The 15,915-nt window shown below is 39.6% G+C and overlaps 1 protein-coding gene across 9 annotated transcripts in view; it reads left to right on the forward strand.

Moving 5' to 3' along the window:
• MYO1D (myosin ID) overlaps positions 1 to 15,915 on the forward strand; it is a 349,962-nt gene that overhangs the window by 163,135 nt on the left and 170,912 nt on the right. For 2 of the 9 annotated variants that reach the window (XR_014238195.1, XM_082370874.1), the window contains 2 exons: positions 7,011 to 7,059; positions 11,119 to 11,537. The exons of 3 other annotated variants lie outside the window; for them this stretch is intronic. Coding sequence is in view for 3 of the 6 variants with exons in the window: in XM_082370874.1 (XP_082227000.1) it covers positions 7,011 to 7,059; positions 11,119 to 11,126 (57 nt within the window). In the remaining 3 variants the exon portion in view is untranslated. Of the gene's footprint in view, positions 1 to 7,010; positions 11,538 to 15,915 lie in introns of those variants that run through there. 4 more of the 9 variants (XR_014238196.1, XR_014238197.1, XM_082370873.1 and 1 more) reach the window with 4 other exon arrangements.

The raw sequence follows: 15,915 nt of genomic DNA on the forward strand, positions 1-15,915 counted from the left end.
CGTGAGCCGCAATTACTGAGCCTGCGCGTCTGGAGCCTGTGCTCCGCAACAAGAGAGGCCGCGATAGTGAGAGGCCCGCGCACCGCGATGAAGAGTGGCCCCCGCTTGCCACAACTGGAGAAAGCCCTCGCACAGAAACGAAGACCCAACACAGCCATAAATAAATAAAAATAAATAAATAAGAGAGAAAAGTAATAGCCAAAAAAGAGAATTATAAAAAAAAAAAAAGAGAGACATGTACCACAATGTTCATTGCAGCACTATTTACAATAGCCAGGACATGGAAGCAACCCAAGTGTCCATCAACAGATGAACTGATAAAGAAGATGTGGCACATATATACAATGGAATATTACTCAGCCATAAAAAGAAATGAAATTGAGTTATTTGCAGTGAGGTGGATGGACCTAGAGTCTGTCATACAGAGTGAAGTAAGTCAGAAAGAGAAAAACAAATACCGTATGCTAACACGTATATATGGAATCTAAAAAAAAAAAAAAAAAGGTTCTGAAGAACCTAGGGGCAGGGCAGGAATAAAGACGCAGATGTAGAGAATGGACTTGAGAACACGGGGAGGGGGAAGGGTAAGCTGGGACGAAGTGAGAGAGTGGCATGGACATATATACACTACCAAATGTAAAATAGATAGCTAGTGGGAAGCAGCCGCATAGCACAGGGAGATCAGCTCGGTGCTTTGTGTCCACCTAGAGGGGTGGGATAGGGAGGGTGGGAGGGAGGCTTAAGAGGGAGGGGATATGGGGATATATGTATATATATAGCTGATTCACTTTGTTATACAGCAGAAACTAACAAACCATTGTAAAGCAATTATACTCCAATACGGATGTTAAAAAAAATAACGAGAAGGTTTGAAATATTGTGAGAATTACTGAAATGTGATACAGAGACACGAAGTGAGCAAATGCTGTTGGAAAAGTGGCACTGATCGACTTGCTAGATGCAGGGCTGCCACAAACCTTCAATTTGTTAAAAAAAAAAAAAAAATCTGTGAAGGGCAATAAAATGAGGTATGCCTGTATTTAAAAAATCATTTTCTAAGAAGCCCTGGATGTAGTACCACATGTTTGCATCATTGAATTAAAAGAAATGAAGCTGTGTAGCCAGTGGGATTTTTTTTTTTTAAGATCATCTTCTCTTCCTTTCATAATATGCAATTGCTTCATTTCCCCACACACCCTCTACACTGGAGCTTGTGTGTGTTCCTTACATCACATTTGAATGAGAAATCAAATAAGGTGGAATTTCTAGACAGCACCGAAGAAACTACAGTTTTCAGAATTACAGCTTTAAGCAAGGAGGTGCCGAGACATCGGTAGTCAGTTCAGCAGCAAACACACAGGGCTGTCAACATGTGTAATGATTGTTTTAAGTGTGTTGTGCAGCAGAGCTGTCCGAGCTGATTTCCTTTTAGCTTTTTTCCATCTTCATCCTGTACCTTCCTGATTTGGTGTTTCCTATCATCCATCTTCTATACGTTGTATTCATTAATTCCCAGAAAATAAAGATGCTTACTTGTTGTGTGGTTGGGGAGATCCTGAAAGAAGACTATAGTTTTCACTGTTAACTGGTAGTTAACCGTTAACTGATTTTTAATGAAAATATCTCACCAAATGCGTTACAAAGCATCACCGTTCTCTAATATTCTGTACTCACTTAGTTTTAAATATTTTGCTCTCTCAGAAAAGGAGTGGGGGAACTTCCCTGGTTGTCCAGCAGTTAAGACTCTGCGCTCCCAATGCAGGGGACCTGGGTTCGATCCCTGGTCAGGGAACTGGATCCCACATGCCACAACTAAAGATCCTGCATGCTGCAACTAAGAAAAGATCCCACGTGCCGCAGCTAAGACCGGGCACAGCCAAATAAATAAATATTAAAAAGAGAGAGAGAGCTTATTAAAAAAAAAAGAAAGAAAGAAAAGGAGTAGGGTACAGAACCCCTCAAGAAACTCCCTTATTTTTTTGGTGCATGTGTAGTTTTAAATGTATGTTCTCATCGTAGGGTATCATAGGACAAGATCAAAATCATCATATAAGGTGATATTAAAAATGGATTCTCCAAGGGAGATAGAAAAGTACTGGGAGACTTCATCTTTTGTGTGGCCATTACCAACAAATGTGGAATGAGGTGATGGATTTTGAAGAGTGGCTTTCTTGACCCACCTATAAGACAAATAGATGCTTTTGTGAATTGTGTCTTCTTTTGGGGAAATTGGCCCTTTCTTAAAGGGCATCTATAATCGATTATAGACAGACATCTTAACTGGTCACTGTGTTATGTATTTGGGCCAATTCAGATCCCACAGCTTTGATCCTAGCTCTAGGAATAGATTTATCCTTTCCAGTGTGCCGTGTTGTAGTTAAGAGACCAAGGCCCCTCCTCTGCCACATACTGAAGGCTACTAAGCATAGATATTCTTTCTTAAATTAATATCTTAAGGCTCTAATCATTTTTCTCCAAGCAATTTGTGGTCACCCTGAGATCACAATTACAACTCCCGAATTCCCCAGCAGCAAGAGCTGCCAGCCCTTTGAAAATTTAAATTATGCTAGCCTCTGACCTGCTCCACACTCCATGCCACGAGTTTTTGTGGGTTTTATTTCAATCCTAAATATGGCTCACAGCTTGTAGCACCCATGACACATGAGCTGTGGGGTCCATAGTCAAGCTCGAATCTGAAATCAGTTGTCAATCTTCTATTATAGTCATGTGAAATTACAGACATGTTTATATGGGAAATACAAAAGCTTCATGCTATCAGTGTTCAGATCAGTCAGCCTCCTGGATCACTTGGCTCCCAGAATTTTATTTTTGCTTGTCTGGTATCTGCCTGAAAGGATAGTAGTGGCTTGATTATTAGGTCATAACAAAATTGGTGCAATCTCAAAGGCAGGACAGGGGAGAACAAAGGAATGAGTAGAGGAGAAAGTGTGGAAAAGATGTGAAAGAGAAAAAAAGGTAATGTAATGCTGAGAAAGGAGGAAAAGACATCAAGTTAGTGAAATAAAATACTCAAAATGTAGGCTAAAATGATATGTGATTGTCGTTTCTAATTTCATGTGGAATTCAAGATGGAATTGTATAGGGCTTCCCTGGTGGCACAGTGGTTGAGAATCCGCCTGCCAATGCAGGGTACACGGGTTCGAGCCCTGGTCCGGGAAGATCCCACGTGCCGCAGAGCAGCTAAGCCCGTGCACCACAACTACTGAGCCCACATGCTGCAACTACTGAAGTCCGTGTGCCACAACTCCTGAGCCCGCGTGCTACAACTACTGAAGCCTGTGCGCTCTAGGGCCCACGTGCCGCAACTACTGAGCACGTGTGCTGCAACTACTCAAGCCAGCGCACCTAAAGCACTGAAGCCCATGTGCTCTAGGGCCCACATGCCGCAACTACTGAGCCTGTGTACCGCAACTACTGAACCCTGCACACCTAGAGCCCGTGCTCCGCAACAAGAGAAGTCACCACAATGAGAAGCCTGCGCACCGCAATGAAGAGCAGCCCCTGCTCGCCACAACTAGAAAAAGCCCGTGTGCAGCTACGAAGACCCAGCGTAGCCAAAAATAAATAAGTAAATATTTTTAAAAATTATTAAAAAAAGGCAGCTCATGTATCACAAAGACTGCCCTGGTTGTTTTTTCCCAATTAATAATTTAATATTATTTTTATGTTCTTGTATTTATTTGTTAAATTCGCATTTTTCATTCTTTTTTTAATTAATTTTTATTGGAGTATAGTTGCTTTACAACGTTGTGTTAGTTTCTACTGTACAGCAAAATGAATCAGTTATACATATACATATATCCCCTCTTTTTTGGATTTCCTTCCCATTTAGGTCACCAGCACTTTACATTCTTATTGTTGGGTTATATTATAGTCCCAATCACAAGAAGGATCTTGTGAAGAGTTAAGAGTGACTCATAAAAGCATAAACGTATAATGAAAATAGCAAATTCTGAAACTGAGAATAGTATCATCACTATTAATTATAAGTAATCGCAAAGGTTAATATAGGTCTGAGTATAATAATTTTGTAAACCAACCAGAGAAAAAGTGTGAATAGAATCATTATCTGAAAATTAGATCGTATTGGTGTAGTTATTCATTTGCCCCTATTCCCTGATGTATTGTTTATTGTGAAACTTTGTCAAGTAGTAGCATGAAGCTATGGGGCTTTCACGTTATTTTCAAACAAAGCTCACCGGCTTCTTTGTGAAACCAGTCAAGTGTTTTATTTCTCAGACTAAAAGCAAAATAATTATCTCTCATATGAAATTGATTACTTTTGCCCTTAAATTAAAAAAAAAAAAAAGCTACTAATGTAGCTAATCTTTACTGAGTGGCAGGCACTATTCTGAGCATTTTGCATATATTAACTAAATCTTTATAAGAACTCTGTGAATGAGTGTCTATCAGTATTTTTCATCTAATAGGAAAGGGAACTTAAGCCACGTGAATAGCTGAGTGCCTTGCTGGAGGTCACACCAATAGTGGACCCCACAGCTGGGGTTTGAACCCAGTGGTACAGCCTTCTGCACACTTTTAACCCCTATTCACTTATACCACACTAGCATCATTCAGTGTGCACTCCTTATAGGAAAAACAGGTATGACTCACACTATTGAAGAAAAGTTTATAAAACCAGCCACGAAGATGATGATGGCATCATGCTCCGAGAGGAAGAAGAAGGTGATTTGGCCCTAGTGCTGTCTGAGTCATTGACTATTGAGTATGTGAACTAAGATATATCTTTACTACGATTGGAAGGAAACACTGATGTTTTCTGTATGAATCAGCTCTTGACATATGTACGGTAATGAAAAGTGATCAGTGACTCTCTTTTACTGAGAATACATGCTCCAGGAGAAGAGTTTTACTTGTTGTGGTAAAAGTTACTTTCGAGCCAGGAGTGGGTTGGGAAAGGTGTGTCTGGATGACTGTGGACAAAGCATGAGCTGAATTACAGGAAGGGTGGGGGAGGCATGGCTCTGTGATAAGAGAGGTTGCCCCCAGTGCCAGTCAACTCACTGCTTTATTCATGGGGAATATTTATGGTCAAAAATACGCTGCTTGACCTCAGCTAGTATTGAAAGAAATAAAGAAAGATGTGCCTTTGATCAAATGACCACCATTGACATTATGTCTTTTCAGTAGGAGGTGAGAAGAAACAGGTAGCTAATGTCCTTTCCAACACTGTGATGTGTGGCCGCGTGGGAGAAGAGCACTCATGTATTTTAAATGAGTAATAAACATGGATTTGTCCATTCATTACTGAATAGGGATATACAACGAACAAGACAGGGGTCCATCCAGAGGAAGCTGACAGCCGAGGCAGAAGGGAGATGTGTTAGCACTCAACCAGTGCAGTAGAGTAATGGTGACACTGTTGAGTAGGTAACGACTGCCAGGTGGGCTCAGAGAAGCGTCACCTACCTGAGCTGGGAGAGAAGGCTTTTTGGAAGAAGGAGAGATGCCAAAAAGTTGGAGAACAACTCTGTTAGATTTACGTTTTACTTGAAAGTCCATTGTAGGGAGGACAGATCTTAATCTCTATTTCATAAACCATTTATACAGATTGAGTTCATTGGAGCTGGGTCATTGATGTGATAGCAGGTTAATTGGCACTAAGGTTAGTGGGTAAACTAAACTTCCTATGACAAAAACAGGGAACAAAGTTCTACAAAAATACCAAACAAATGTTGTTTTCCATAATAAATGTATACTAGTCTCAGTCCTTGGAATTACTGAAACTGCCCTTTCAATGTTACAGGAGAGTTCTTTGCCCTCCTTAGAAATTAGGACAATTAAGATGCAAATATACATGGCAGCCATGCAACTTGTGATGACAGAATTAAATTTAGCTGAATTTTATCACAAGTTTATAAATATTTACTAACCTTTCCCCTGTTTATCTAACAAGAGGTAAAGAGCTAGCTGTGGATTTGTCTTCTCAAAGCACCTGGGTCAACCATTTCTATTCTGTCATGGTTCCTCATTAATAACTGCTAGTAAAGGCTGGCAGCCTCTGATTTGATTGGGGGTTTTTTTGTTTGTTTTTGGTTGTGGCTTACAATATTCTGTTTCCACACTATACTGTACAAAGTCTCTGCAACTTGAGAGAAGGGGTGCAGAGGCAGGAGCGTATTTGGAGGAAATTAATAGTTCGGGGCATAGTTCAAAGTGCCTCTGAGACATTCGAGTCAAGATGACCAGCATATTGGATGTATGAGTCAGGGAAGCAGAGGAAGTAACAAATTTCAAGTAAGAAGGAATGATCAGCAGTGTCAAACACAGAATCATCCAACAAAATAAAGGACTGAAAGTGCTCACTTAATCTGGCAATTGGGAGATCACTGGTTGATTAATAACCAGCATGTTAAAGATGATCAGGATGAAAGGCAGAGTACAGGAAGAGAAGAAAAACACACCAAGTACTAGAATCCTCCAGGAAGAAAGTATGTTGAACATTTGTTGGTAAATCATGGTAATATGGTAATGAACATAGGTATGGGAAAGTATGTATGTTCTTAATGAAGAAATCAAGGAGTATTTATCATCTACAAGACATTTAATAAGTGATTATTGAATGTTGAAGCCTTACCCCTACATATGTTACTAAGCAGTCCTAATAAAATAACATTATTCAGTACAAGTCATTGATTTTTATTATTGTGAAGAAAATTTCTGTTGATTTATAATGTAAGCCAATAACTGATGCCATTTAGTATTTACATATTGACAAATGCAAAGCCCTTTTAGAACAATAAAAATGCTTCAGCAAAAATTTAACATTAGAACAACAGAGCATCCTTTCTTTCTCTCTCTCTCTCTCTCTCTCTCTTTCTTTCTTTCTTTCTCTTTCTTTCTTTTTCCGTACCCCCCTCCCCACCCTTTTCCTCCTCCCACCCAACTGAGGAATAAAAAAGATAAAAGCATATTTGGAAAATAATGATGACATGTCAAAAATAATTTGTTTATTTATCTCCTCTCAGATACTGCCAATAAGAAGCCACTGCCGCCCCTTCCCCAGCCTGTTCCCCTGTAAGTTGGAAGCAGATGATTTGCTCTCCTGAAAGAGCAGCAAATCCGTTGCCCGGGTGATATCTCATTACTAAGGCAACCAATTTGGTGCATCAGTGTGAATCCCAATTTTAAAATGTAATTATGCCAAGATATGTACATATGCTTGAGATTTGCTTAAAAGAAATCTGTTCTCCTTTGGAAGGAAAACATTTCCTATGTTAGTTGAAAGAAAGGGGGAAATACTTCTTTTATTCTTTGCTAGTTAAATACACCTTTCAACTGAGCTCCCACCATGCTTAGTGAAAGAGCTTGCATTCGTTCTCTCTCACCACTTTTTTTTTAACTTGAGATCTTCCCTTTCCAAGACACTTCTCTCTTGAGACCTGTCACTCATAACCCAGCAGCTGTTGTCACCATGACAACATTTTCTGGCCCCTATAGGTGGCGGAAGGAAAAAAAAAAAAAAAGTGGCTCCATTTTCATTGCACTTTTCTTTTTAATTGCTGGGAACTCAAGAGATTGACTCTTTGTAAGGAATTAATTAGTGAAAGGGAAGTGATTCAATGAATAGGTGTTAACATTAAATTAAAAACTTGTGAACAGTTCAGTGAGGATTGCTATCCCGGACTCAAATGAAAGATCTTATAGATAGGAGGTGTACACCAAAAGCTTGGCTGGAGGAAGACAGCCAAGCCAAACAAAATACCATCAAATCACTGCTGAGCAATTAATTTTTCTTCCTCCTCGAAAAAAATTATTGTTTAAAAATTAAAAACGTATTTGGGTGCAGGGAATATTTAATTACCAATCTTATTAAATAATGAAACCCATGCAACTCATTAAGTTTCCCATTTGCTGAAGCTGCCAGGAAGTTCAGGGTTCAGATTTGTACTCAGATCCAGGAACCATTCTTAGCTGGGGTTTCAAGTGTGACTGTCACCCTTCCTACTGAGACCCCCACCCATTGCCTACCTGTCCTTTTATCCTCAGTTGGGTGACTATGTTGTCTATGTACCTTTTTTTAAAAAAAATTATTTATTTTATTTATTTTTGGCTGCGTTGGGTCTTCGTTGCTGCACGCGGGTTTTCTCTAGTTGCAGCGAGCGGGGGCTACTCTTCGTTGCAGTGGGCGGGCTTCTCATTGCAGTGGCTTCTCATTGCGAAGCACCGGCTCTAGGCGCATGGGCTTCAGTAGTTGTAGCACACGGGCTCAGTAGTTGTGGCTCGCGGGCTCTAGAGCACAGGCTCAGTAGTTGTGGCGCACGGGCTTAGTTGCTCCGTGACATGTGGGATCCTCCCGGACCAGGGCTCAAACCCGTGTCCCCTGCATTGGCAGGCGGATTCTTAACCACCTTGCCACCAGGGAAGCCCCCTTGTCTATGTACCTTTTATGTAAGTTCCCTCCGATCCTTTTGGAAGTAATTGGGTGACACATATTAAAGGCAACGATGAAAATATCATAATGGGTATTCACTACCTAGTGGCAATGCTGATATTTCACGTAAAATATCACCCCCCAAAAAAAATGATTTTCAAAACTACCTTTTTAAAAAGGCCTTTCTGAAGTACATAATTTTGCCACATATTTCATTAAGCCAAGACACTTTATGGGTGACAAAATATATCCTCATATCCTATTAGGTATATAAAAGAATATATGTGGTTTAAATGTAAGGGCTATGGTGTTGAGGTTTACTTTAGTCTTTTTCTTGCTATAGCACCAAGAAATCTAAGTGTGTCAGAAATTGCTTATATCTTTGTCCTGGCACATTTAAACACATTCTGCTTGGACTATTAAGTTTTGCTAACCAAAAAAAAAAGTTTATGAAATATTCAAATGTTCTGGGAAATGTATCATTATTTATTGCATATATTTAGAGCATTCAGTTTCTCTTTATGGGGAGACGTATAGTGGCTTTAAACTCGATCTTTTTCATTTCAGCACATGCAGAGTATAAATACCATTAACGTACAAAAGGCCCTTCCAAAGAAATGAAATAAATACCTCACTAGAAAACTGAGGAAAACTATAGACAATAAGTCCACCAGAAAAAAAGAAAAATGGCCCGCCACTATATTTTCACCTATCAAATACTCAGGGTTTGTTTTTTTTTTTCTTTTAATCCTACACAGTGTTGTTGATGATATGTTTACTACCGGCATGAGAGTAAATTGGTGAGAACTTTCTGGACAGTAGTTTAGCAGTGTGTTTCCAAAAAATCTAAAAGTTGGGTTTGCCTCTAATCTAGCAATTATACTTGTAGAAATTTATACTAAGGAAATTCTTGAAAATTCATGTAAAAATTCAGTTGTAAGAATTTTCTCTTCAGTATTTCTCATGAAAGTGGAAAATAATGGAGAAAAATGTTAAGAAGTGAGTCATATAAATTGTGGTAGATCCCTACAATAGAAAACTAAGCAACCATTAACAGTGACAATATAAATAAATTTAATAACATCAAGTGCTCATGGTAAATGTTAAGTGAGAATATATGTTACAAAACAGGATGTTCAGTATGATTCCTTTTTAACCACATTGTTAATTCTAGACATACCTACACATGCATGCACGTGCGTGTGTGCATGCATGTGTGCACACACACCCATTATATAGACTGAGGAGGAGTCATTCCTTTGGGGGGGCTTTATTTATAACTAAAGAAAATTTAGGGCTATTTATTTATATTCAGTATTTTTTGTCAGAAAGTCTTACTGTTGCCAAACATCACTCTCCATTCAAATTCAGTACTACAAGGAGAATCTGTATTTTTTCTAAATTGAAGTATAATTGAATTACAATGTTGTGTTAGTTTCTGCTGTACAGCAAAGTGATTCAGTTAAATATGTATATGTATATATATACATATATATATTCTTTTTCATATTCTTTTCCATTATGGTTTATCACAGCATATTGAATATAGTTCCCTGTGCTATACAGTACAACCTTGTTGATTATCCACTCTATATATAATAGTTTGTATCTGCTAACCCCAAACTCGCAATCTCTCCCTGCCCTACTCCCCTCCCCCTTGGCAACACAGGTCTGTCCTCTATGTCTGCAGGTCTGTTTCTGTTTTGTAGATAAGTTCAATTGTGTCATATTTTAGATTCCACATATAAGTGATATCATATGGTATTTGTCTTTCTCTTTCTGACTTACTTCGCTTAGTATGATAATCTCTAGATCCATTCATGTTGCTGCAAATGACATAATTTCATTCTTTTTCATGGTTGTGTAGTATTCCATTGTGTATATGTACCACATCTTCTTTACCCAGAGACTCTATATTTTTAAGAAAATTTAATTTCAAAATAAGATGTTTACTAGCCAGTTGTCCTGAGTTGGTCTTATTGTATTTGTGTAGATACAAACACCCAAAGAAATCAAACACTCATAGAAAATATGTCAGTGACAAATATCCTCGGGGAACTAAAAATACAATCAAGCACTCGTGATTTAAATGCAGGTTACAGACCAAGTACTTTATTCACAAGTTTACTGTACTTTAAATGGATTATAGGGCTTCCCTGGTGGCGCAGTGGGTAAGAATCCGCCTGCCAATGCAGGGGACACGGGTTCGAGCCCTAGTCTGGGAAGATCCCACATGCCATGGAGCAGCTAAGCCCGTGCGCCACAACTGCTGAGCCTGAGCTCTAGAGCCCGCAAGCCAGAACTACTGAGCCCGTGTGCCCTAGAGGCCATGCTCCGCAACAAGAGAAGCCACCACAATGAGAAGCCCACGCACCGCAATGAAGAGTAGCCCCGGCTCGCCACAACTAGAGAAAGCCCATGCGCAGCAACGAAGACCCAACACAGCCATAAATAAATAAATAAATAAATTTATTTTTAAAATGGATTATAAATAGGAACAACATAGAGCTGTAATCACATTATTTCCATCTAAAATTTTAATTGTTTTTATTATAAAGTAATATGTATTCATTGTGAAATTTAAAAATATACTTAAAGAAGGAAATAACATCATCCATCATCTCACCACCAAAAGGTAACTACTATTAATGGTTTGGAAGGTGTCATAACAGTCTTTGTCCTACTCTCTCTTACACACACAGTTTTCTAAATTGAAGTCATGCTGTGTACACTGTAAAGGGCTGTTCCAGATGAAAATCGGCAGAACCACGGTGATGGTTGTGGTACGGGGTCCCTGGACCACTTCTGTGTCATCTTCCAAGCTTCTCTCCTTGACCCACATCTGCAAAGCATCACCATCTGAGTTTTAATGATGTTCCTCTGTTCAAAAGCCCTTCAATCACCTACAAAATTCAGACCAGGCTCTGCCAGCATCTTTCACTGTGCCACCATGCAGCGTCATCGTGTTTTTCCCTGCACTCTCACATACATCTCTTTCCCACTTGTGCGCTTTACACATAACCATTTGCCTTACCTTTTGTATCTTCAAATTAGACTCCACCCCCTCACTCAAGCCCTCCTGGCCAGACTAGTCTAAATAAAGTCATCTTTACTTCCTTCACCAGCACCCATTTGTCGATTTTATGTGGCTCTCTGAGGCAGTAACTTCAACAGGAGGTAGGAACTGTGGGCCTGCTGTTAGTTTGGGGGTTGTGTAAGGTTTTAGGTCATCACTTCCTTTATCTGTAAAACGATAGGCTTGGATATGGGCACATCTGTTACAATCAAGTATGAGGTGTATTATGAGTAACTTGGTACTAATAATAAGTTAGCAAAGATAATGAATTAATTTGTAAATAGCTGATGCGAGGTTATTTCTATAAAATTTATATTTGCTTTCTTGAGTGGTCAAGAAAGGCCCATTTCAGGGATGGTACAACCCCCGAGGGTTTTTGCACGTGTGTTGCAAGTGTGTTGCACGTATGAGTGTCCTTCCTAAGGTGTGCTGTGGAAGAATCAGGGCAGAGAACCTCCCAGCTGATGGTTTATAAGAGGTCTTCAGCTCAAAGATTCCCTCCGAATTCTAAGATTTCTGTAGTCTGTAGAGCATCTATTAATTTTGCACCTTTGTCTTCTCTCCTCAACCAGATTATAAATTGTTGAGGGAAGCAGCGTCCTTACGCTTGTTTGTACTCCACCCAGGGGCCCCAGCATGGTGCCCTGTGCACAGTGGCTCACGTGGTATTTTGACAATAATGTAGTATCATGACTCAATACTAGGTGCTCTGGGATTATAAAGATTCCTATTAGCTATGTTATGTTTATTAATACTTAAGAGCTAGTCATATGCATTTAAATGAGGTACCTTCATCATACCAAGCAAATGGAGTAATTAGTAGGCATAAGAGTTATTCCTAACTGGGAAAGAAGCCTTTAAGTTTTAACTCTGCTGCCAGAGTTGAAGAATCGCTAATTTCTGTGTAATTTCTAGTCTCTACTGCTGCCTTACCAGCAGGTAGTTCTTGGCTTCAGTCAACCACAAGGCGCTTGGGTTCCAATCCCAGCTCCAACACTTACAAGATGAAACTTTGGGACCTCTCTGTTCTTCAGTTTCCTCATCTGTAAAAGGGAAGTAAGAGTACCCACCTTATAGTATTGTTGTGAGTATTAAATGACTTAATATATTCAACATACTTTGATCAGTGCCTAGCATATGGCAGGTACTATATGTTTGCTATTCTTATTAACATTGATATTATTAATATTATTATTATTGGTTTGGGTATATATCAGTTGACCATTGGCATAATTATGCCACAAACCACCTGTATTGGTTTCCTATGACTACTATAAAAATGATCACAAACTCAGTGGCTTGAAACAACAGAAATTCATCCTCTCACAGTTCTGGAGGCCAGAAGTCTGAAATCAGTTTCACTGGGCCAAAATCAAGGTGACATCAAGGCCACACTTCCTCTAGTGGTTGTAGGGGATTATCTATTCCTGGCTTCTTCCAGCTTCTGGTAGCTGCCAGAATTCCATGGTTTGTGGCTGCAGTCTCTGCTTCCATAGTCATATGTCATCCCCTTGTCTGTCTTCAGATCTCCTACCACCTCCCTCTTATATAGATATATGGGATTACATTTAGGGTCCAAATAGATATATGGGATTGCATTTAGGGTCCAAACAGATAATCCAGGATAATCTACCCATCTCAAGATCCTTAACCTAATCACATCTGCAAAGTCCTTTTTTTGTCACGTGAAGTAACATTTACCGGTTCCAAGGATTAAGAGGTAGAAATCTTTTCGGGGGCGGGGGGGGCGGGGGGTGGATTGTTCAGCCCACCACATCTCTAAAACACAGTGGCTATAACAGTCAGAATTTACTTCTTCCTCATGCATCCAAGGTTTGGCCATTTTTGGCTGAGCCCATCCCAGGCCGTGGGCTGAGTACAGATTGGCTCCACGTGTGGCTTATTTTTTTCTGGTGTCAGTGGATCCCAGGGGCATGTTCTTCTCATGGTTAACAGCAAAAGCCTAAGAGGGCAAGGCTGACCACACAAGCACATTTCAAGCTGTTCAGGTCACATGCATATGTATCTCGTTGACCAAAGCAGGTCACATCAATGGGGTGACCCATGGGTCAAGAGGAAAGGAATAAATATTTGCTATCATAACAACTTAGCATGGGGTTTTCTGTAGATGACAGCTAACTTAAAGCTACATTAACAATATATGTATTTGGAAGAGGAAGAAAATCCAGGATTCAAAGCAAAGTTATTTAGTAATAAGACAGTTTCCTATAGTTGTTATTTGAAGGTTAAGTCAAGAAGCTATGTGTTTTGTAGTCTTAGCCTGGCCAGATACAGTCGTGAATGTGGTGATCACAGGAAACTTGTTGCATGATTTTTGATTTAGAGGATAAACCTCCACAGACGTGGAATGAGCTACCTAGCTCCTTTTGCCATAATGTAGTGACTCGGTGAACTCCTTGGAGATGTGAAAAAGAAGCAAGAGTTTTCTGCCCCTCTGGCAGAACAGAATATGTGCTGGGTAGCCTCGCAAGAAGAGAAGGGAACTAGAGAATACCTGTCAGCTGCTGAGTTAAAGCCAAAGCTACATTAATTACAGTATCTTCTCAGTCATCCTTGACCTATGAGCCTGAATAGATAGTTCATCTAAGTGATCTAACCAAGAGCTGGTTCCTTATACATTCATTGGAACCTGATTTTTGTTAATTTGAGAACTAGTATACAATATTTGTATATTTGAATTGGATAGAATTTCCCAGTCTAGGGGTTTTTTTCCCCCTCTTTCCTCTCATTCCAGTAGTAGAGGAATTAGATTATTCTCACAGGCCCAGTGAAAGAAAGGAATAATACACAGTAGAGTCTATGAGCTCTTTCTCAGTCTCTTTGGCTCCAGGACAGAATAAAGGATGTACCAGGTCACATTTTCCTCGGTCACTTGATAAAAAGCAGTGACACTAAGGTGTTGACTTGTGTCAAGGAAAAAAAAAAAAAAAAAGGAAGAAAGTAAAAAGGCAAAGGGGGAACTTTTCATGAAAAGTCCTGTAACTGGGATGAATGGAATTAGGAACTTAATTTAGAGTATCCATATTTAAGATGAAGATTTTTACGTTTTTAGTGAAAGAAATTCTTTTAACGTAAACGAAACATTCACTGAAAACCAGACTTCTTCACGCCTCGTGTTCCTCACTGGCAAACTGGCAGCAGTTTGCCAAGCAGATGCTCATTCATGCTAGACTGCCCTAGAACCATCAAGCGTCACCACTGATCTTGAAATTCCATTAAGGCTTGAGAACCGCGTGGCAGCTGCCGCGTGTCACTTCCTTGGATGTTTCATCATTTGCTTGGCTCGGCTGCACTGCTGTGTAACGGGATGGGTTGTCTGCTTCTCTTAAGTGAGCTCTTAAACCCTAAGGTCACTTGGTTGTCAAACATTCCGTGGGGCCTTTTTCACAGATAAGTAAGTCTTCTTTTAAACTTGTAAGAAAAGATCTTTAGTGTATTCAAGCCAATAAGTATCCATTCATTCAACAAATGTGTTTATTGCCAGACACTCTTTGGAGACACCGGGATGAATATAATAGAAATAGTCCTTGTCTTCATGCAACATACATTCTAATTGAGGAGTAAGACAGAAAAACTTAGTCAACAAATAATTATAAGTTATGTAACAGGCATGAAGGAAAGGAAGGCCTGAATTGGGACAGTCATTCAGAGGACAAGGGAAACGGGCTGGTCAGGGAAGACCTCTCTGAGGAGGTGACATTAAAGTGAGACCGAAAAATTGAGAACGAGCTGACTCTAGGAGAAGTCCAGGGAGAGGAGATGCAAGCAGAGGGAACTACATAAGCAAAAAACTCTGCAGCAAGAGAGGGTGTGAACATTTGGAAGGCATTTTCAGCAGTATCACTGCCGCGTCTGTGCTTCTGTCACTTTTTTTTTTTTTTTTTTTTTTTTTTTTTGAAATACTGGTGCACATTCCTTTCTTCAAGGCTCAGTGCAGCAGAATTTCTGTCTGTGAAGTTTTCAGCTGGAATTTGGGTTTAGGTTTTCTGGAAGGATACCTAGAGGGCAGCTAAGGAAGAGTTCCCTGAAATATTGATCACAAGCCAGTTGAGATGAGTGAAAAAGACCAAAAAGAAGGGTAGAGTTTGATGGTCCAAAAATATTTCACAGACAGAAAGAGTTGTTTATTGGCAAGTCTAACGCTGATGTTCGTTCTAAAAGCAGTCTGATTATTCTCTAAATCCAAGATATGGTTGAGCTGACTTTGTATGAAAATGCTGATTTAATATGACTTATATATTAAAATCTATAGAATATACCCTTTCACTATAGCTTACGCCTTTTGCAGTCAAGTAGTTTTATGTATGTGGGTGGGTGGGAGTGTGGCTATATATATATCTCCTGGTTATTATATATTCCTGATTATTTCCCAGTGATTTTTTTTATGCAGCTATTTCAGAGG

This window comes from Balaenoptera borealis (assembly GCF_965194805.1).
Source record: "Balaenoptera borealis genome assembly, chromosome: 20".
Classification (NCBI taxonomy): domain Eukaryota; kingdom Metazoa; phylum Chordata; class Mammalia; order Artiodactyla; family Balaenopteridae; genus Balaenoptera; species Balaenoptera borealis.